This window comes from Peromyscus maniculatus, chromosome 16 (genome assembly GCF_049852395.1).
Source record: "Peromyscus maniculatus bairdii isolate BWxNUB_F1_BW_parent chromosome 16, HU_Pman_BW_mat_3.1, whole genome shotgun sequence".
NCBI lineage: Eukaryota > Metazoa > Chordata > Mammalia > Rodentia > Cricetidae > Peromyscus > Peromyscus maniculatus.
Window position 1 is genome coordinate 14,769,279 of NC_134867.1, and position 22,772 is coordinate 14,792,050.

Genomic DNA, 22,772 nt, shown 5'->3' on the forward strand with positions numbered 1-22,772 from the left:
AGCTGTTTACAGCTGGCCCCTGCTGGCAGAGGGAAAGCCAGTTTTCCCCGTTGGAGTATCCCTGGGCTCATCACCCACACTCCAAGGAAGGCCTTGTGCCCAGGAGTAGTTGGACGACATAAAACAAACCACCGGGGTTTCGTTTGGACCTTTTGTTTTGGTCTGCTTTGTTTTAGTATTGGGGAAGGTCTGGTTGTTTTTTTTGAGGGTTTTTTCATTTTTGAGTTTTTATGAGTTCACTTTATTATTATTTATTATTATTATTATTATTATTATTATTATTATTATTATTATTATTTGGAGACAGAGAGAACAAAGTTGTGTGGGCAGGGAAATAAGGGGGACCTTGGGGTAGTTGGGGGAGGTGAAAAACATAATCAAACATATTATATGAAAAATATTTTAATGGCCCTGTGACAAGACATCACCTGTGCTGAGCTGCAGCCTTTGTTTTTATTTTTAACCATTAAAAATGTTACCTTTTCATGTTAAAATGCCCATTTCTCATGATATAGTTTCCATGTGGTGCATGTGTTTTTTGATGTAAGCACATACATCTCTCTCTTGCCTGCTTTAAATAGAATTCAGAATAATTGAATTTTGGCAATAGAATCTAAAGTCTACACACACACTCACACACACACACACACACACACACACACGCACACATACACACGCACACACTCACACACACCTCACACATGCCACACACTTAGTCATCCACTTTTTATTTCTTGTCATTTCTAAATTTCCCCGTCTGGTTTATTTGAGTTTGATACAACATCACCCCCTGGTGGAAATTACTAGAAATGAACCTGCTTGATGTAAGAATCTTTTTTTTTTTTTTTTCAAGAGCGGTTATTATATTTATTTTCTTTTTTTTTTAATTTTTTCTTTTATTTTACAATACTATTCAGTTCTACATAACAGCCACAGATTCCCTTGTTCTCCCCCTTCCTGTCCCCCTCCCCTTCCCACCAGCCCAACCCCCATTCCCACCTCCTCCAGATCAAGGCCACCCCCGAGGACTGAGATCGACCTGATAGACTCAGTCCAGGCAGGTCCAGTCCCCTCCTCCCAGATTGAGCCATGCGTCCCTGTATAAGTCCCAGGTTTCAAACAGCTGTCTCATGCAGATGCAGCGAGCCCAGGACCTGGTACCACTGCCTAGATGCCTCCCAAACAGATCAAGCCAATCAACTGTCTCACCTATTCAGAGGGCCTGATCCAGTTGAGGGCCCCTCAGCCTTTGGTTCATAGTTCATGTTTTTCCATTCATTTGGCTATTTGTCCCTGTGCTTTATCCAACCTTGGTTTCAACAATTCTCGCTCATATAAACCCTCCTCTTTCTCACTAATTAGACTCCCAGTGCTCCACCAGGGGCCTAGCCATGGATGTCTGCATCCAGATTCCTCAGTTCTTGGATGGGGTTTCCGGCACAACTATTAGGGTGTTTGGCCATCCCATCACCAGAGTAGGTCAGTCCCGGCTGTCTCTTGGCCATTGCCAGCAGTCTATTGTGGGTGTATCTTTGTGGATTTCTGTGGGCCTCTTTAGCACTTTGTTTCTTCCTTTTCTCATGTGGTCTTCATTTACCATGGTCTCCTATTCCTTGTTCTCCATCTTGATGTAAGAATCTTAGCTCATCAAAATACCGTTGCCTCTGAAACCTCAGCAAAGTGCTCTCTTCAAACAAAATCACATGCAAAACCTCAACAGGAAAGTGAAAATGAGCTATACTGGGAATTTTCTCTTCTCTGCATTTTAAAATAACCTTTAAAGATTTATTTAATGTATATGTATGTATGTGTATGTATGTGTGTGAGATTGAATAGCAATGGCCCCCATAGGCTCATGTATTTGAATGCTTGTTCATCAGGGAGTGACACTGTGTGGGAGGGGCTGGAGGTGTGGCCTTGTTGGAGTAGGTGTAGCCTTACTGGAGTGGGTGTGGCTTTGTTGGAGGAAGTGTGGGGTGGGCTTGGAGGTGTCAAGGGCCCAAGCCAGGCCCAGTGGCTCTCTGTCTTCCTGATGTCTATGGATCCAGATGTAGAACTCTCAGCTCCTTCTCCAGCACCATGTCTGCCTGCATGCCACCATGCTTCTGTCCTTGATGATAATGGACTAAATCTCTGAAACTGGAAGCCATCCCCAATGAAATGTTTTCCTGTCTGAGAGTTGCCGTTGTCATGGTGTTTCTTCACACTAAGATGTGTGAGTGTGCCCATGAAGGCCAGAAGAGGGTGCTGGACCCCTGAGGCTGTAGTTACAGGAGGTTGTGGGCAATCTTAACTGCTGAGCCATCTCTCAGCCTTGTGACTGTATTTATGACCAACCTCACACCTCCCCCAAATACCTTCAAGATAGACTTTATTATTCAGAAAAAGGTAACTTCCTCTAGAATTAAATGGCATCCCTGCCCCCAAGATTGCTTATCTCAGTGAATGGATACATCTTCTCCCCAGCCAAGAGCACTCCCAAGGGTCCTCAACGCACAGGGACAAGCTAAAGGCTCTAACTAGACCTCAGTTAGGCAATCGCACTGAATTACTCAGCTCAGCAACTCTCAAACTTATTTTATCAGAAGACACATTCCTTTCCTCCCCAATACTCTTTAACATGAACAATACTTTGTATTGTATGTAATTTAAAATGACTGTTCCGTCTCCATTAGCAAATTAGCTTTCTGGTTGCATAGACTACTCAATCTTCAACAATGCTCATTCGCTGTGCAGTCAGCCAGCTCGAGATCATCTGTGGTAATGAAAGATGCAGCCTAGGTGACTGTCGGGGTAAATCCCTGTTGTCAGCTTGACAAGATGGGAGACTGCTTAGGAGAGTACTAAACCACCCCTTTGGGTGGGGCTGAGGGTAGATACAGATGGCCTAATCAATGACTGAATCCAGTGATGAATTCAAGAATGAACTACTGGGAGAAGGGAGAAGTTCAGGAAGTGGGGGGCTGGTTGGAGGGGGTAGACACCTGGGGTGCGGGGAGAGGCTGTCTCTGGCCCCACCCCTTCCTGCTGCTTCTCCGCTCTGCTTTCTTGCAGGCGTGAGTGGAACAGCTTGTCCTGAAGGGCCCTCCCTGGCGTGATGGACCAAAACAATGAGCAAAGTATTTCTTTAGGTTGTTTCCGCTAAGCGTTTGGTCCCAGAAACAACAGAACACACGCAGTGACAGACACGCAGCTGCTCCTAAACTGGTGCCCCTTCCATAGGCCCCTCCCCCTCCATCTTCTGCTGTCATTACCTGCGGGGCAGAGGGAAGGGAGCTGGCTGCGACTGCCGTCAGGGCTCAGGGCTGCCAATAACCATGCTTTGCCTTCAGCTAAACACAGGAGGCCCGGACTGTGTGCGCTTATCTTACTTGGGATGACAATACTTCCTTGGTTGGCTCTATGACCTGAGAGGATCGTGCACAGCTCTACAAGTGACGGGAATACAAGTGTTTCCAACACCTTGTCTCCTCTTACGGGTTTATGAGCTAAAGATACAAAAATCCCTATCACTTACATCATTCATACAAATGATCCTTGGCATTAGATCCTTCCCAAATGTTACCCTATATAACAAGTGTTTTTTTTTTAATAACACATATTTTGACAAAAACGGAGCTTTGTGCCCTGCATCATTAGTGGCAAGCTTTCTAAGACTTCGGCTATGTGTTGCATGATTTCTAATTTTGAAAACAAGGAAGGTCAAATTCAACTCTCAAGCAGTGGAGACGTTATGAGGACCGTGATGGACCTTACACCGTGCGTTGGCCAATATCACCCGGGGTTATCTGCTGTCGTCTGGTGTCAGCTACAGTTTTGACACAGTAGCTGGGGTCCCGAGAGTATGGATCCATTCCATCACCAGCCTGGTGGCTTCCAGAGCAGAGCCCCAGTGCACTGAGACGCCCCCACTCCCGTGGCCATAGTTGTGGACCACAGGCAGCCTCTGTCCCCCTCGGACTAGCATCTCCTTCTGCAGGCGCACCCCTGGCCGGCTGGGCCTCAGACCCACTTTCTCTTTTATGTTAGAGGCTCTGCGGAGGGAAGGCTCCAGAGCGCAGCATCGAGAGAAAATCTCTCTGCTAAGTTCCGCATCTGGGGATAGATTCCAGTCTCCTTTGTGTCTGGTGCCTCCCAGGGTGACGTAGGATGTGCCAGGATAAACGTAGGTCAGACCACTCCCATCTCGGATGAAATGCTTCACCCAGGGGGCCTGTGCCTGGAGCACTTGGCCCCTTACAGGGGAAATCGTGGAGTCTCCCACCAGCTGTCGGCTCCCCAGGCCCGAGCAATTGACCACGATGTCAAAGGATGGCCGCAGCTCCCACAGGTCTTCTAGTCTCCTGGTGAGCAGCAGACCTCCACGATCCTTTAGCCTGGGACAGAAAGACAGGGGTGAGCAGTAGCCACCTCTCACCCACTTCCCAGAAATGAAGGTCAGGACCACAAAAACAGCAACAAGCTCTCGGGAGCTCCAGGGCTCACAGCATCACAGTCTAGCTCCATCCTCAGCCAATGGAGACTCCTGGGGTTAATCCTAAATGGAAACCTACTTTGGAAATCCAAAACAAAGAAAATCGTATGTCTTGCTCTTAAAACATTTTGCAGAGTTCCTATATCTAGATGTGAAATTAATACCAAATTGACCTGTACTTTAAACACCCAAGCACTTCCTGTTCAGACAACTACTGCCTCCACATGGCCTCACACCTTGTTAATTTGTGCATTCGTTTTTGTGTAAGTCAGCTCGCTCTGGTAGACAGCTGCTGTCTCTGTCTCTCTGTCTCTGTCTCTGTCTCTCTGTCTCTGTCTCTCTCTCTCACACACACAGGGGGGGCAATGGGAGGAGAGTTTTCACAAAAAGAAGAAAACATACAACTGATGGATTAATGACAGCTTTGCGGTGGGGGCAGATACTTCAATAATGGGAAGGAATGGCTTATCAAGCTTTGTAATCATTGTCAGATTGTAGAATGATATATACAGCCTAAAACCTCACCACTTGGGCCGTTTTTAAGTGTACAGCTCAGTAGCGTGTTGTAAGTGGCAATAGGTAAGCTCACACTGTCGCACGACCACTCATCCCAGCGACTCTCTTTATCTTGAATGTGGCAATTCTGCAGCCATTTAAAAAATAAATAACTCTGGCAATCTTGTCATCTTAATCCTATAATCTTGTAATCCTATCATCGTATTCCTAGGTTCCTTACCGGATACAGGGGATTTAACATAAGAGACTCCTGGCAGCTCTGTCCAACAGACACAGGTTGGTCATCTAGAGGCAGAACATTGCTAAGAGGGGCGAAAATATTGTAAGACACGGTGCCCTTCCTCGAGGGCCAGAAAAAGAGCTTGGAGACAGTGTAGATGGCTGGCAGGGAGAAGCTTTGACACACAAATACAGATGTGTGCACGCACGCACTCGTGTGTACACATGCACTGGCACCATCTCAGGGGAACTCTGGCAAATACAGACACCCCAGAGGTGTCCGTCTCCTTGTCTACTGTCACTCAAGCACATCCCAGAGAGAGACTATGGGGAGACGAGCCTGACAACAGAGACAGAGGTTTGGGTGTCTGGGCCCCCCCCCCCCCCCCGCACTCCTCCCACCCCCGCCTCAGACTTCGGAAGTGCCCACGCTAGTCTCAGTACACCTCCCTTCCATGCCAGATGAACAACGGTTTCATGAGAAGGAAAACAGAAGAAAAGTAAGAAACTTCTGGACATAGCACAAAGACATGGCCGGAAGGTGTACCGATGGCAGAGTTCCACCACTGATTTTAACTCCACAGGAAAATGCTCCGACATTCTACCCCACTTCCTAGCCGGGAAGTTCAGTTGAAACTTGCACTGAGGTCTGGGAGGAGCTGGCCTTTGGACGCTGGTCCCCAGTTCTGGAAAACGCCACGAGCGGAGAAGAGCATCACTGCTGGCAGCATCACAGGCCGAGAGCAGCTCGGCTTTTGTGAGTGGAGTTTTGTCTTCACAGCTCAGCAGATGGGGACTGCTGTCTGAGCCCCAGCCCCTGGCCCGCCACACCCCCCCCCCACTGGAGGGACGGCTCCCATAGTACCACTGAGCAATGTGAAGGACAGCCGGAACCTCTGGCTTGGATTCATGTATTATATATTAAATATTTACAGAAGGCCCAGCTGTGCTAAGCCCTCATAATTTGAACCTGGAGTGTACTTTCCATTCAGTCCAAGAGGTTGTTCCAAGCACTAATTTTCACTCTATGTATCCTTGCTTGTTATTCAGAAAACCAGTGGAAGGCTGTGGCATTTACCTGCAGCAAGAAAACCAAAGACTCTGGCAACGGCTATCTACAGAGGACCACAAACAACCAATGAAAACCTCTAGTGTGACAGAGAGACTAAAAGGAGTGAGGACATAAGTTTCCACTCTCTCCTTGGAACAACTGGATTGGATGGACACTAACAATCATTGGATGTACACTAACAGTCACTGGATGTACACTAACAGTCACTGGATGTACACTAACAAACAATCACTGGATGTACACTAACAATCATTGGGTGTACACTAACAATCACTGGATGTACACTAACAATCACTGGATGTACACTAACAATCACTGGATGTACACTAACAAACATTGGATGTACACTAACAATCACTGGATGTACACTAACAATCACTGGATGTACACTAACAGTCACTGGATGTACACTAACAATCACTGGATGTATACTAACAATCATTGGATGTACACTAGCAATCACTGGATGTACACTAACAATCATTGGATGTACACTAACAATCACTGGATGTACACTAACAGTCACTGGATGTACACTAACAATCACTGCATGTACACTAACAATCACTGGATGTACACTAACAGTCACTGGATGTACACTAACAATCATTGGATGTACACTAACAATCATTGGATGTACACAACAATCATTGGATGTACACTAGCAATCACTGGGTGTACACTAACAATCATTGGATGTACACTAGCAATCACTGGATGTACACTAACAATCACTGCATGTACACTAACAATCACTGGATGTACACTAACAGTCACTGGATGTACACTAACAATCATTGGATGTACACTAACAATCATTGGATGTACACAACAATCATTGGATGTACACTAGCAATCACTGGGTGTACACTAACAATCACTGGATGTACACTAACAATCATTGGATGTATACTAACAATCACTGGATGTACACTAACAATCATTGGACGTACACTAACAATCATTGGATGTACACTAACAATCACTGGATGTACACTAACAATCATTGAATGTACACTAACAATCATTGGATGTACACTAACAATCATTGAATGTACACTAACAATCATTGAATGTACACTAACAATCATTGGATGTACACAACAATCATTGGATGTACACTAGCAATCACTGGATGTACACTAACATGTAGTAAGTAGTATTTGCTCTTCCCATGACCTTGGGCTATAGGGCCTGAAGGAGGCGGTACTTCCTGCCACTGTACAGGACCTCTTATAAGGGAAGGGAGAAAGGTCACATGCCCCTTCTCCCTGCTCCTGGCTGAGAGGTGGATTTGCTCCCGGTCAGATCAGAGACAACTTCAGCTGTCTACTCTGTTCCGTATTTGTGAGTGTATCTTCTCAATTTATATCTTAATAAATTCTGCTGCCCATTTAATAGACTCACATGCATTGATCATAATACTAACAGACCATGTTTTTAAAGGTGAAGTATTTCTCTCAGGCCAAACACTGCCAAAAGAAGAGGAAACTGGTGTATTGTGGCAGCACTAACCAGCACTCTGTTCTGGGTCTGTGATGTTTAGGAAATAAACACCACCACAGAAAGACAGAGTGAAAAGAATCTGAGTCATGGGGTGGGGAGGAGGGCTGGGGGAATGTCTACTCCCAGCAGCTGTTGTGAACCGCACAAGCCTGGGCCCATCCACATTCCACCATGGCTGAGGAGGGCTCGGGAGACCCCACCCTTCCCTCTGTAGCTGCGGGAGGAGGAGGAGGTACTGTTTATCCCAGCGGTGCAGCCACTGATAATTTTCCCGTTTTCTAGAAAGGAAATAACCCCCAACCCAGGTTCTGCAGGTAACCCTAATTAAACTCAATGGGTCACAGAAAAGAAAAAGGGAAAATACACAAAAGTAGGACAGGAGCTGTCTGGAAAGAAGGATGTTTAGGTTTTGTTTGCTTGTTTTAGCTTTTGTTGCCTGGACACAAGCTGGAGTTATCTGAAAAGAGCAAACCTCAATAGAGAAGATGTCCCCATTAGATTGGCCAGTTGGCAGGCCTGTGGGCCCTTTCTTGAGTGACATTGATGTGGGAAGGCCCAGCCCACTGTGGTTGGACACACACACACACACACACACACACACACACACACACACACACACTCCTCGGAGGTGGTCCTGGTTTGTATAAGAAAGCAGGCTGAGCAAGCCACGGGGAGCAAGCCAGTGAGCAGCACCCCTCCATGGCCTCTGCGTCAGCTCTGGCCTCCAGGATCCTGCCTCCAGGTTCCTGCCCTACTTGAGTTCCTGTCTTGACTTCCCTCCCTGATAGACTGTGGTCGGAACACGTAAGCCTAGAACCCCCCTTTCCTGCCCGAGGCACTTTGGTCTTGGTCATGTGGTTTTACCAGAGCAATAGAAGTCGAATGGGAGAAAAGGGTTTCCACAGAGGAGGGAGGGAGATGAGAGGGAGCAAGGAGGGCTGAAAACAGCTAAAATTCATTTTACACACACACACACACACACACACACACACACACACACACACACACACACACACGAAGCTGTCAAAGAAGAAAAGAAAGCAAGCACCAAGGAGAGACCTTTGGGAAGCGGGGCCGTCGTCTTCCCCTCACTTTTCCCATAACTTTGTCAAGCCAGTCAACTCCTCCAAGTGTTTACCCTTCCCTTCCTCCATATTGCCGCCCTCGTCAGCTCATTGTGGAAAGGAAAGGAAACAACATCTGGACCAGGGCTGACAAATGCGTGACGCACCACAACATCTGGACCAGGGCTGACAAATGCGTGACGCACCAAAGCTGCAGTTGCTCATTTTCCTAGAAAACTAAGAAGGATCAAGGGTCTGTCACACGTCTATAGAACACAAGCCCCGCTCTGTGACCTGTGGGTAGGTATGCTCCACGTCTACATGTCACTTATTTTTAACTATGACCACTTAGACTCTTTAGAGGTTTTAACTGGCTCTTCTCTTGAACACTGTCTTGGTTTTGTTTTTATTTTAATGGACCGAAGGTTCCACATGCTAGTCTTTGAACACTATGTCCTGTGCTCGGCCGTTCTAATTGGAACTCAGGGTTATTCTTTCTAATTCTGGGAAATAAGTGAACTTACCAGCCTTAAGATTCATGCAAATTTCTTAAATTCACTGAACTTATTTCCTTAACTATAGCCTAGGGATAAGAGCGTGCCCGGCTCAAAGAGAAGTTAGGTCTGTGTGGGAATTCAATAAACGCAAATATTCTTTTCTATTTCAACAGCCCTCACTTGGGAGCTGTGAAAAAAGCCCAACATGTCACTGGACATGAGGTGGATGATGTATGGCTGGGCTTTTGGAAGGCCCAGCCAGGCTTGCTGTGCCGGGTCCCTCTTGGACCTCTTTCCCAGGAAGAAACCTATTGCGCATGCCCAGAGACAGGTCACCCAGTGCTGTTTCAGGGTGAGTGTCTGGTGCTGCCCACCCATCACTTTATATCTCAGGCAGTACTTCAAGCCTGACCCCTGTGTAGAGGAGGAAACAGTATCCAGACACTAACTCAGATGACCGGGTGCCTAGAAGTTTGCTTTTACAACCATATGAAGCTGCTATTACAGCAGCTGGGGAGACCGGCTAGGGACAGAAAATGCTCGATCACTTTCCTCTAAAGATTCTGGCAGAGAGCGAGACCCCTCTTTGCAAGGAGAGTGCACCCCAGCCCCATAATCCACGAGGAGTAGGGAGCTCCGTTAACTAAAGAGCACTTAGCGGGAAGAAGAGGCTCTGCTGGGGGCGGGGGGGGGGGGAGGGGGGGATAGGGACCTTTGGGTGGGGGAACAGGGCAGGAGGGAGGGCACAGCCCAGGGAAGGGGCAAGCTAACCCCAGAGCTACCAGCTATGCCTTGGGACCCACTCACCTGGAATCAACTCACTGAAACACATCCTAATGGTTTGAGAAGAACTTAATGAATAGAAAATGAGGAACAATAGACTTTTTTTTCTTTTACATTTTTGCTTGTTTGTTTTTTCGAGATGGGGTTTCTATGTGTAGTTTTGGTGCCTGTCCTGGATCTCTCTCTGCAGACCAGGTTGGCCTTGAACTCACAGAGATCCGCCTAGCTCTGCCTCCTGAATGCTGGGATTAAAGGTGTGCGCCACTGCCCCCTGGCTGACAATAGACATATTTAATCACTTAAAATTCAGATGGTTTCTAAGCTGCCAGTCATGCCTTTGAGACACACAATACATTATTTTGAGAATGTTATCCAAATGTTACCCTCTGCATTGCAAAGCTACAAAGTGAAAACTCCTATTGCAGATGTATGTCTACTCTGAAGAGAAGGTAAAAGTCTTGCGGCTACACCTCTGCAGACTATATGCCCTGGAAACTTCTGTGCCTTGGCCAAGAGGAAGGAGGCTGGGACTGTGCCCATGCCCAGCTGGCATCTCAGACATCTGAGCATCTTCCCTCAGGGTGCAGGTACCAATTCCAAAAACGTGGAGGAGGCTGGAGGCAGAGCAGGGCTGCCTGGAGTTGGGGTTCAGAACTGAATGTGCCCACCCTTACAGGAGTGAAGATAATCTAGAGACATTTGTGCCTCTCATTTCAGCTATCAGACTAATGAAAAATGGACCCCAAGAAATTGAGATTTCCCTGGGAATCCCATGCTGGGAGAAGGCTGAGGCCCTGGTATCAGGCATGGGGTGCTGGATGTCTCCTGGAAAGAGGTTCTAAGCAGCTCTGACTGGTTAACCCACCTTGCCAGGAAGACCAGAGGAGGACACAGTGGAGGGAGGCAGACCACACCCTGACCAGAGCTGTTCGCCTACACGTACCTCTGGCCTTCGATTTGAACCCAACCCTGATTTCAGCACCCTGGAGGTGGATCTGGTTCTGGGGGGTGGACTAGACCTCTTTGATTTTCCTCACAATGTGGCTAGACTGAATAACACTCCTTTTCCTGCTTCTCTCTGTCACCTGTGTGTGATTGGCTTATGGAGGACGGGGCCAAACCTGGTTGACTAGGGCCTCCCAGGAGCTCTGATCCTAACAGCTCTGGTATCTGAAGGAGGACATCTCTCTTGGTATGGAGTCAGCTCTCCTCTTACCCTAGAATGCGTAGAGGTGACTCTGGTGAGGCGGGGGTGGGGGGGGGCTGTCTCCAAAGTCAATCCAAATGAGTTTTTAGTCACCACGTGAAAACAGATTGGAGTAGGGAGGTGAGACCCAGCAAGGGGCGTGGAAGCCACGCTGAAGATGAAGAGCGTCTGAAATGAAGAGAGGTAGGAATGGCCAGGACTGGGATCAAGGACGGAGACTTCACTAGAGAGTTATATTGGAATTATTATATATGCATTGCTAGCCGGCCTTCAAATGGACTCCCTGCTCTCAACCCAAAGAATGACACCTTACCATCAGAGATCAAAAAACCAACTGTGTTCAGTCAGTTTGCTCAAAAACAACAAGAAGAAAAAGAAGACTAGTTTAAATTTCACTTGGCAAGTCAGATGCATACGCATTTACAGGGGAAACCTAGTTTCTTCATAGCAACGCTTCCTGTCGCTATGCCCAACATAAGTTCCCATAGTTAGAGCTTTAAAACGGATTTTAGGTTTACAAAGCCACCAAATGCATATGGTCTAATTCTGCCCTGACCACATCTCTTGTCTGCCGACTGTTGCCCTCACAGTGAACTGCATGCTTCTGCACACTTCTCTGAGTGTCCACCCCAGGCTGGACTCCGTGAATACATAAGATCACTCCAGGACACGCCAGGCATCATGTGTAAGACAGCCTCTGGTCCCTTGGAGGAGCGTATATGGATGTGGTCCAGGGCGTTTACAGGCAGACGGTCCTGAAGGGGCGCAGCCATGCTCCCTTAGTCCATAGAGGAGGTGTTGAGGAAGAAAATGCAGCCAGGAAGATGCCTTAGAGCATCTTAATAAAAAGCCTCCATGGCCATTGCACCCCACACACCCTTCTTCATCTGTCCCATACAAGCCTTAGCACCACCATCAGGAAATGCATCTCTCTACCTTTGACAGTGTCCTCTCCCTTTGTCCTTGCCCACCCATGAAGAAACCAACAGTGAACACATTCAACTCTGTGCTGGAGACCTACAGTCTCACACTCCTCTGACCAGGCACTGGAGAACAGATGGAGGACAGGGCAACCCCTAAAGCGGTGATTCTCAACCTTCCTAATACCGTGACCCTTTAATACAGTTCCTCATGGTGTGGTGACCCTCAAACATAACATGAGTTCGTTGCTACTTCATAACTGTCATTTTGCTCCTGTTACAAATCATAATGCAAATATCTGATGTGCAGGATGTCTGGTACAGGACCCCCAAGGGTTGAGAACCACTGCCCTAAGGGATACTTCAGAGGGGAGGCGATGTTCCAATAGGCCCATGTGTGCTGGACAGGAGGAGCAAGACTCTTCCACACAAGAAGAGGCCCTTGCAAATTGGACAGGCATAAAACTGGGAGAGCTTATCCCCTGGATGATGTGCCATGCAGGAGAGTCTGTCCCCTGGGTGATGTGTAATGCAGGAGAGCCTGTCCCCTGGGTGATGTGTAATGCAGGAGAGCCTGTCCCCTGGGTGATGTGTAATGCAGGAGAGCCTGTCCCCTGGGTGCTGTGCCATGCAGGAGGGCCTGTCCCCTGGGTGATGTGGAATGCAGGCATGCAGGAGAGTCTGTCCCCTGGGTGATATGCCATGCAGGAGGGCCTGTCCCCTGGGTGCTGTGCCATGCAGGAGAGTCTGTCCCCTGGGAGATGTGCTATGCAGGAGAACATTTCTAACTTCCTAGGAAGTCAGAAGAGTCAGGCACGGGGAGAACACAAAGATCATGAGCAAAACTAGAGGATGCAAGGCCTGCCCAGAAAAAGCAACAGAGATGCATCTCAGTGTGGGCAGGGAAGTCCATGCTGTGTTCTGTGTGGCCACAGATAAGGCCTGGCATCCTAGAAAGAAATCAGCCCTTCTAAGTTATAGGCCTCTAGCTTTGAAAGGCACCGCCAGGCTTTCTAGACGTCATCAATGCAGGGTGGCTCTGACCCCTTCAGGATAATTTACTTAGGCAGACTGCTTGGCAGGAGACCTATTGCCTCTATGATTCACTTCCTGGGATGGCAAGCCAAAAAGCAGCCAAGCGCGTGGCTTTACTGTCTGGCGATATAAAATAGTACCTGCACGGGTGATTAAGCCTCCCAGGGCTTTTTGTGTGCTGGGTCATTTTAGACACTAAGGGCCATGTTTGAGAAGGAGATGATCTATTCTGTTCTTGGGGGAAAAAATTAACGGTCTAAGTTGTAATAAAATGATCTATTTTTCCTGGGTTGATGTAACATCCTAGCAGGCGCTGAGGCTGAGGCATTGCTACATGGCCTGCTGGGAGGAATGTTCCCTTCTGAGTGAGGACACAGAAGGCAGAGCGCTCACACTGTGGGGAAGAGGCGTAGGAGGAAACAGAACAGGCCCAAGTGGAAGGAACAGCAGGGATTGTGTGGCTGCCCATCTGGGTCTGCCCAGCCCACAGAGTGAGCCCCAGATGTCCTGTTCCCTCACGTGACACCGTCCCACCTCCCACCAGCCTGAAGGGCTCCTCTTGGGCTGCGACAAGGCCTTGCCCAAGCCTTTCATGGAAGAAGACGGGGTAGGTAGCCTTCATCATCCACCATATTGGCCACCTGGCCAGATGCCAGGCTCATTAAGTCGATTGAAAAACAAAACAAAAAAGAAAAGTGAATGTCAAAATATCTCTGGTCCCAAACATTTCAGATAAAGGTTACTGACCCTGTACCCAGATTTGGGTATTGTCAGGGCTTATGTTCCACAAGCCCTCAACTTCATGCAATGGGTGAGCAAACCGGCAAGAGATGGATCGATGTGTCTCAAGCCAAGACACTCTTGCCGTGTGTTCTAAGAGGCTGGGGACAGAAAGTGCTGAAAACCAAGCCAAAACAAAAGGTTCAAGGACTGGATTTTAAGAAAGCAATTACATACTTTAGATAAGCCCTCAATTTTAATGTTCTTATTCATAACCAAATTAATAATAAGCATAGTAATAATAATAATACGATAATAATAATAAGCTATTCTCACTGAAAATAAGAAAAAATGAAAAACAATTTATGATAAATGTAAGATTTTTCTCTTCCAAAGAACTAAAGCTGTAAATGCAATAAATATCTCAATGCCTCCATTTTCCAAATGAGGAAACTAGGATTTCAGTAACTGGCTTTTCTTGGAGGGAATGGGGACAAATGAGACACCTAGTAACCGTGAGTGTGGTGCGGACTTGGTCCTTGACACACGTACACTCTCCAGAGGCTTCCACAGAGCCCTGGCCATTCATTTGTGAGCAGCAAGACAATACAAGAGAGCCCCGAGGAGCCCCAGAGAGCCCCAGAGTGTTTTATGAACAGCTGTGCAATAATTTATCACCATGTCAAACGGGAAGACGGGGACATTTCAACCGACCTTTTCTCCAGCCATGGAAGGTAGACAGAAGTCTCGCACTTCAGAGTTGTAAAAGCCTGACCAAACACATACTGAGGGAATCGCTTCAGCTCAGCCTCTGCCATCCTTCGAAATCCCAGAACGACATCAGCCCAGAAAGGCACCTCTTCGCTGGGGACATTCCGAAATACCTGCCAACTGATGCACGAGAAGCAGAAGATGCTCCTTAAATGTTGTGAAATCTTATAGTTTTCATAAAGTCCATATAAAATTCCCTAAAGCGTTTTAAAACTTCACTTCCTATAAACACAGAAGAAAAGATCGATTCTTCCACTCTCCTGGGTTCAGATAACCTGAGTAGCCAGAGTTCAGATGTTTACGGCTGAAGGAGTCAGACATGTAAAGCATTCGCAGGGTTGGGAGTTTACTCAGTGGCAGAGTTCCCAGCTGGCACGCACTATGTCAGATTTTCAATCCACAGCATGACAAAAGATAAATAGTGTGTCTTTTTAAATCTTCAATTAATTTCATTTTATCTGAAATGTTTTTGCCATGACTTCCTTTTTACATGTTGACTATGAATTTTACCTAAATAGATTTAATTGACTTTTCTGAAATGTTTTTACCATGATTTCCTATTTTCAAGTGACTACATATTTTTGAGGAAAGTTTTTAATGTTTTATACAATACTTCATATAAAGAAAAAAAGGAAAAATATAAGAAATTCAAGGGTTAGCCTTGATTTTGAACATGATATCTTAGTTGTAGGATTTTGCTTGCTTGTTTGCTTGCTTTTGAGACAGTCACTTGGCTGTCCTGGAATTCACTATATAACCCAGGCTTCGACTCACCGTGATCCTCCTGCCTCAGCCTCTTGAGTGCTGGGATTAAAAGTGTGTGCCACCATACCAAGATAATTGGAAGGAAGATGTGTGACTTTTAAGTCAAGTTCTAGGCTATTAAGTTAGGAATCACCAGAGGAACCTGTTGGGGGCCACAGCACAAAGGGGGAGGATGAGTCTGCAGTGGTATTAGTGGTCAATGAGAAGCCTATCATGCTGGATGAATCTTATCAAAGTACATTGCATGAAATTTTCCAAGAATTGATAAAATAATTTTTAAAAAACTTTAGATACAGAAAAAAGAGAAGAAGAAGCCTGTAACATACTGCCAATAGTGGCGACACGTTTGGACTTTTTAAGTACTGGGCCGCTTCCATGAGCAATTGGCAATCATCCTTACTCTAACGCATCAAGACAGAAATCTGCATGCTGAAGATGTGGTTGCTAACATACCAGAGTTTGTGTCTCTAAGTAGAACAATTCACCCAAAGCAGACCCTGCGAAGGCAGAAGTGTTGTTTGGCCGTGGCAAGTCTTCCTCCTCCTCATTATGCATACCCTGCCTGGGCTATGTGGCCCTCCTCCACAACTTTGCCCCCTCCCCTCCCCCCCCTAGCAGTACCCAACTCTAAAATGTTAACTAAGAAGCCTCCCTGATCCCTACTTCCCCATACCAGTAACTTTTTTTTCCCCATTTTTTGAGATGGGGGTCTCTCTATGTAGCCCTGGAACTGTCCTGGAACTCACTATGTAGCCCAGGCTGGCACAGAACTCACTGAGATCCACCTGCCTCTGCATCCCAAGTGCTGGGATCAAGGGTGTGCGCCACCGCCACCCAGTTTAACAATTAAATCACATCAAATCTCTTTTTAATCATTTCTCAAATCCGTTGACTCTACCTCCACTACCCACGTATGCACTCTCATCCCTTTCCGCCAGTTTAGTCTCTACAGACAGATCAAATGCCTTTGCAATGAACAGTTACCTCACTGTGTCAAATACCCCAGTGGCTGCTCAATACTGTGGGTTTCAATACACCACAGTCACTGAGACTGCTCAGTGTGGGGGCTGTCCTCCCTGTCTGGGCCTGTCTCCTCTGAGCCCACCCTCTCTCTGTCCCTTTACCTGTACTAACTTATGCTCATCTTGAGGGCCTCAGAGAAATCACTTTTTGCTACATGGATTCTGATGAGTTTCTGGAACAAGTTTCTTCTCCAGACACATGTCTCCACAGTTCTCTATACTCCAGGCCCTGGTACCAGATGCCCCATCAGCAGCTTGTAAGATTTAGGGCATTCCCAACAGGTCACAAACACTGGTCTGTAAAATTCACTTAACACATGTTTATTAAGCACTTACTATATGTAAAAGTCTTCATTGCCATATCTCTAAGACCGAGAAGACTAGGTATAGAGAGTGCTACCAAAACTCATTTTGAAGGAATTAGTTGAAGAATAAAGTTATATCAAAGATACACAAGATATTTGTAAAGCTTTAATTTTAAAATGAAAGAATATTGGAATATGTTTGTTTCTAAAAATTACTTAGAGATAACACTGATGAATTCCTATTGGTTTTTGGAACAAGTTCAGCATGACCATAACTTGAACCATGAACACCATGCTTCAGTATGGCTCAGAAGCTAACCTTGGAGAGAAAGACTAGGTCCTGCCATTAAAAAAAAAAAAGAAGAAGTCCATGGCTTGATGGTTAAGCAAAACCTGCTTCTTTGGGTAGGGACTTTGGAAAAGTAAGGATGTCACCATCCATCCTGGTGATTACATGGTGAGGGAAGGTGTCTTAGTCAGGATTTCTATTGCTGTGAAGAGACAAAATGATCACAGGAACTCTTATAAAGGAAAGCATTTCATTGGGGCTGGCTTACAGTTCAGAGGTTTAGTCCATTATTACCATGGCAGGACATGGCAGCGTGTAGGCAGACATGGTGCTGGAGAAGGAGCTGAGAGTTCTACATCCAGTTCCTCAGGCAGCAGGAAGAGAGAGACACACTAGGTCTGGCTTGAGCTTCTGAGACCTCAAAGCCCACCCCAGTGAGACACTTCCAACAAGGCCACACCTATCCCAACAAGGCCACACCTCCTAATAGTGCCACTCCCTATGGGCCTCTGGGACCATTTTGTTTCAATCCACCCACAGAAGGCAAGATGAGAAAGATCAGAAATCCTTCTGATATAAGTATGCACTTAGAAGAGGTGTCCATGGAGCCTGAAGCATTTTTTTCTCCTGCTGCGTTTTGAAAAATGTTTGTAAACTTATTTATTGTATGTATATGCATGTGTGCCTGCATGCCTTTCTGTGCAGGACAAGAGCCCACAGAGGCCAGAGGGGACACCAGATCTCCTCCAACTAGAGATACAGGTAGTTATGAGTCATCACGTGGGTTCTGGGAGCTGAACCCAGGTCCTCTGTGAGAACAGAAAATGTCCTTAACCGCTGAGCCATCTCTCCAGTTCCAAGACTGGTACTTTTAAAATAACCTCGATGGCACAAGGATGGAATAGCAGTTGGAAACATCATAAAAGGGAAGCGTCACCTGCTCTTCAGAAGGCTAGCATAGAGGACAAACATCTTTTGTCATTTGGTGCCACCGAGACCCAAATTAAAGATGCTAAAACACTTAGTAATCTCTACTTAAGAGGATGTAGGGCAAAATTATCGTGTTTTAAGTGCTGTGTGTGTCAGAAATGTTAAATGGGGCTGATTCTCAAACCTCACTTAAGTATGCATTGCCTCTAAATCAGGTATTAACATACAGAAAGGTATTAAGCATCTCAGAAACACTGTATTCCAAATGGCACTTCAAGAGACATAGTGTTTCTCAAGTTTTCCGAAGCTGTTTCTAAGTCCTCCCTCTTACAACTACATTCTGCTGATCTCTGGGATCTGCCTGTGTTGTCCTAATTCTACAACTTTGGATTCCTTTTCTTACCCAGACACCAGGTGAACACCCGCGTCTGCAGCTTCTGCAGACTCGGCGATTGCAGACAAGTGCCGGAAGGTCTCTGTAAACCACTGCTTCTGCGTGGGCACAGGCGTGTCTGTGTAGTCGTGGAGAGAAGTGAAGGGCACAGAGAGGAAACGATCATGACACAAACGTCAGAGGAGCACTCAGACTGAACGCACCGAGGTTTCAACGTCGACGTGTCTGTCTGACCCACTTTTTTTTTTCATTTTTCTTTATTAAGAAATTTTCTACTCACTCTACATACCACCCACAGATCCCACCTCCTCCCCCTTGCACCCCCTAGCTCTCCCTCCCAAGCCCCCCCACATCCCCACATCCCCACATCCCCCAAATCAAAGTCTTCCATGAGGAGTCAGCAGAGCCCGGCACACTGAGCCTAGCACTGGCCCACTCTTGTAATGATTTACTGATAGAGAGGAAACAGGCTAGGCAGGGCAGCCGGACATGGGAGTCAGAAGCATACAAGGTATATGCCCAAGGTGCCAGCCAGTGCAGGAATGAGTGTGTGACTCGGAAATCCAGCCAGGCACATTGTTGGGACAACAGAAAGAACTGAGAGACTCCTTAATTGACCCTAGGTCAATAAAGACGTATTAGTAGTAAGACTTTTAAATGAATCACTGGTTATAAAACCAATAAATATTCCTTTGATAGTGAATAAACATTGTCACCAATGAAAAGTGTGCCTGTGTGAATGCAACATTCTTCCAAAATTGCAGACAGGCTGCTTGCTTAGAGACAAAGAAGAAATAATAATTGTACTGCAGAATTATGTTAGACCTCAATGGACTGTCCTCCAAGGACCTATGTCAGTGTGGAGAGATGATTTAATACACATCCCCATGTTCCTACCCCTGAACCCTAAACACGGAATAGTGGCTAAGAGCCACATGCTACAGAAACCATCCCCAAATACCAGACAACTCCAAATCAACTGCGGATTGAGCAAGCATGGTGGCCTAATTCATATTCAAGTGCTGGGCAAACGAAACTACAGCAGCCAGAGTGGCAGGAATAATTGCAAATGCAGATGGGTGGATGGCTCTGTGCAGGGCACTGTTTTGAGCTCTGTGAATATCAGCTCACTTAATCCTCACAAGAGCCTACAGAATAGGCATAGAGCATATTTATTGCTAATGCCGGTCTCAATCATGTCTACGGCAGAAGTCTGGGGGACAGAGCAAAGCCTTCCTCCAGCTACAGCAGAAAGATGGAGAAGCTGATCCAGGACACCAAGGCTCTCAGCCACAGAGAGAGCAGAGGTCCCTGTGATTTGGATGACCTCTCAGAAGAAGAGGAAGCCTCCTTTAAAGATGCCCCAGGGGACACCAGGCAGCCTTCAGGATCCCTCACTTACGCCTGGTATATAAGCAAGGGAACTCTGAGCAGTGGTCACAAGAATGTAAAATTAGCACTTGCAAATACACCCACCTCTCACCTGGATAAGTGTGAGGAATAAGCATCCCAGCAGCTACGTTGCTGGTGGTATCGGGAGTGAACTTGTCTGAGATGACCGTAACAGAGCATCGGGGGACCAGCTGGGAAATGCACACGGCCGTTGACAGCCCTATCACGCCAGCTCCGACGACTGCGATGCGCACCGTGTCCATGGCCTGAGGGGCGGGGGGGGGGGGGGGGCGGGGAGTCCAAACTGGCCACCTTGTTTAGGGAGTCATTCTGCGCAGACGAATTCCGAGCCTACAATTCTTTCCTTGCGTCAGGTAGCCGGAGTTAAGGCTTCCTTCTGAGGTTCCCGTGGGTAAAGCCCAGCAACTCTTGGAACTCATTCCGTTCAATAACAGTGTGCGCAATGAGGTCTCTATAAACATTAGCGACCAAAACAAAACCAGCCTAGCTTTGCCTGCCCCGCTCACCACCAGTAATCACGTGGCATTTGGGGGCAGATTTCTAGTCATTGTGCGCATGCCTGAACTTTTCCCCTATGGGCACATCCTAGCGAGTGCTGGTGAGGTGATCCAGGCCTGGAAAGCTGCTGTGACCTCTGCACCTAGGACCCGCCGCTGGGGAGCAGACACAGAGGCACCAACCCGCAGCATTTGCGCACATCTGTTTTGAATGATAGCATCGGGGAGAGCCTGAGTGACTGAAGCCATAGCCTCTTTTCTCATTCACGGTCTCTGGAAACCAGTGCCCCCGCCCTTCTCACCTTCCTGACGCCCATCACTGGCTCCTCCTACGCTCATAACTCTGGGCCTGAACCACCCTACTCGGACAGCATATTTTCAAAATAAGGAAAGCCGGGCTCCTGGCTGGACTGCGCCATGGATGGTTCTGTAACATGAAGGAATGGCCATGGTCTTCGAGCCTCCATGCCCTCATCCGAAGACAAGACCAAATGAATTCTCACCCTCTTAAGTGGGAAATGAGAGGCCATGGAGGCTGTCTCCCAAACAGGCCTCTTGTGGGAGGGTATAGGGGAAACGTAGGCGTCAGGTGCCTGTGTCCGGCACCCGAAGGCTGACATCTTATGTGGAAGGTAAAGAGGGTGGCAAAGATTTCAGTATCCTCCCCTGGAAGCCTCTCTACCTGCCTTCATTTCTTTGTCTTGCTATATCTGCTCCCTGCCCAGCTCCCTCTGTCTGGCTCAATTTCAAACTAAGGAGAGATTAAAATATATGTGTGTACATATTTTGTGTGTGTGTGTGTACACACATATAACAATCATTCTAGTTAGTCATTGCCACTTTGGGGGGCAAAGTATTAATACCCAGCCAGCTGTTCAGGCTGTCAGCATAAAAACCTGTCCTTGGCACAATCCCTTCGTGCAAAGAGCAACAGCCGGGCGTAAGGTCAGGTAGAATCAACCATGACAGATGTCATGTGGTCTGGCTCTGGATGGTTCTCTGCCTGCTCCCTCACTCCATATGACTCCGACTCTATGAGTCCCTGAAGCCTTTCAGGGAGGTGGAATGTGTGCTGTTTATATTACTAAGCTGTGTGTGTGTGTGTGTGTGTGTGTGTGTGTGTGTGTGTGTGTTTCTGAGCAGGCGAGCTGAGACGCCAGCCGGCCAGAGCCGAGGGAAAACAAGAGGCACAGGACAGTGCAGCAGGGAAGTCCTGGCCGTGTTCCCAGAAGGTGTAATAGCAGCCAGCCAGCCATGCCCTTACCAGCCCGCTATTCCACGGCGGCTTTGCCTGCCTAGCAGCTTTCTCCGTAGCTCTAATAAGTTAACACAAGGGGGAGAGCAACCTGTGGCTGGGAATAACCAGCTGCCGGGTGGGGGAAGGAGAGCCAGAAAGATAAGAATCGATCTCTGGCCCCAGTCCCACCAAGACACACCCCCAAGCTCCCAGAGTGCAGACAGAATGACCCCCGAGTCAAAAGTGGGGGTTCAGATACCTGTCTCTGAGAAGGCCGTCTCGGATCTCCCCGGCGGAGGCCCTGGCACCAACACCTGTTTCCAGTGACCGGATAGCCTAGTTTCCTACGACACAGGGAAAACAGAACTCCTTCCCACTGGGGAAATTAAGAAGGGCGTTCTCTCTGAGCTTGCTCCCCATTGGCCCATCCAACTGTGTCGGCCTCTGCCCAGGAGAGAAGAGCAGGCAAGCTCTGTGGAGCCACCGCTCTGCCAAGTCTGTGAGGGAAGGCTCGTCCTCCACCGCCTGTCTTTGTCTGGCTTCCGGGCACTTCAGCTTGCCACCAGCCTGGAGTTTCTCCAGCTGATCTGTTTGTGTGGTAAATAACGGTGGCCCGTCTGGCTTCCAAAAAGTTCCGGCTAGAACCAAACACCTGTTTCCTCGTTGCTCTGTCCAGCATCGTCTGCCATCTACCGTTAGGTGCCTGGCTCTGGTGGGCAGCTGCTGAGGGTGAGATGCCTTGCAGGGTGCAAGGCCGTGAAACGCTGTTGACAGTTGCGATGACAGCCTGGTGGCCCCTGGAAACATTCAGAAAATAAGTTGGGGGGGACCAAATATTTACAGAAAGGAAGCAGTATTTGCTGAGCATCAACTGTGTGCAAAGCACTGACCACTTTAAAGTCGCTTGTTTCTAGAGAAGCAATTCAAAGTATCACGGTGGTGGTAATAATATATTTTAAAGATTTATTTTCTATTTAAATTGCTACAGTCTTGGAGGGGTGTGGGTACATGAGTGCAGTGCTCACTGAGGCCAGAAGAGGGCATCAGATCCCCTGGAGCTGGAGTCACTGGTGGTTGTGTGCCACCTGATCTACATAGATTCTGGCAACTGAACTCTGGTCCATGGGAAGAGCAAC

At 47.4% G+C, this 22,772-nt stretch overlaps 1 protein-coding gene across 4 annotated transcripts; it reads right to left on the bottom strand.

Annotated features, from left to right (window-relative positions):
- Nucleotides 1–3,452: 3,452 nt before the first annotated feature.
- On the bottom strand, nt 3,453–22,154 carry Ddo (D-aspartate oxidase). 4 transcript variants are annotated; one of them, XM_006982787.4, is made up of 5 exons: nt 21,896–22,153; nt 19,973–20,147; nt 18,499–18,607; nt 14,728–14,904; nt 3,453–4,376 (listed from the first exon to the last, which is right to left on the bottom strand). In XM_006982787.4, the coding sequence occupies exons 2-5, from the start codon at nt 20,142–20,144 to the stop codon at nt 3,809–3,811; spliced, it is 1,026 nt and encodes a 341-aa protein (XP_006982849.1). In that variant the 5' UTR covers nt 20,145–20,147; nt 21,896–22,153; the 3' UTR covers nt 3,453–3,808. The 4 variants fall into 4 exon arrangements, with proteins under 4 accessions (XP_006982849.1, XP_042117970.1, XP_042117972.1 ...); XM_042262036.2 differs by lacking the exon at nt 18,499–18,607 and having other exon boundaries at nt 21,896–22,154; XM_042262038.2 differs by lacking the exon at nt 19,973–20,147.
- Between the last annotated feature and the right edge of the window lie 618 nt (nt 22,155–22,772).

Bases quoted from the DNA above. Each gene is read 5' to 3' on its own strand.
- Ddo (XM_006982787.4), bottom strand. From the start codon at position 20,144: ATGGACACGGTGCGCATCGCAGTCGTCGGAGCTGGCGTGATAGGGCTG. The intron at 18,608-19,972 runs GTGAGAGGTGGG...ACGACTACACAG, and splicing joins TATTCCTCACACTTATCCAG to ACACGCCTGTGCCCACGCAG. The intron at 4,377-14,727 runs GTCGGTTGAAAT...TTTCTGTCCCAG, and splicing joins CTTCCATGGCTGGAGAAAAG to GCTAAAGGATCGTGGAGGTC.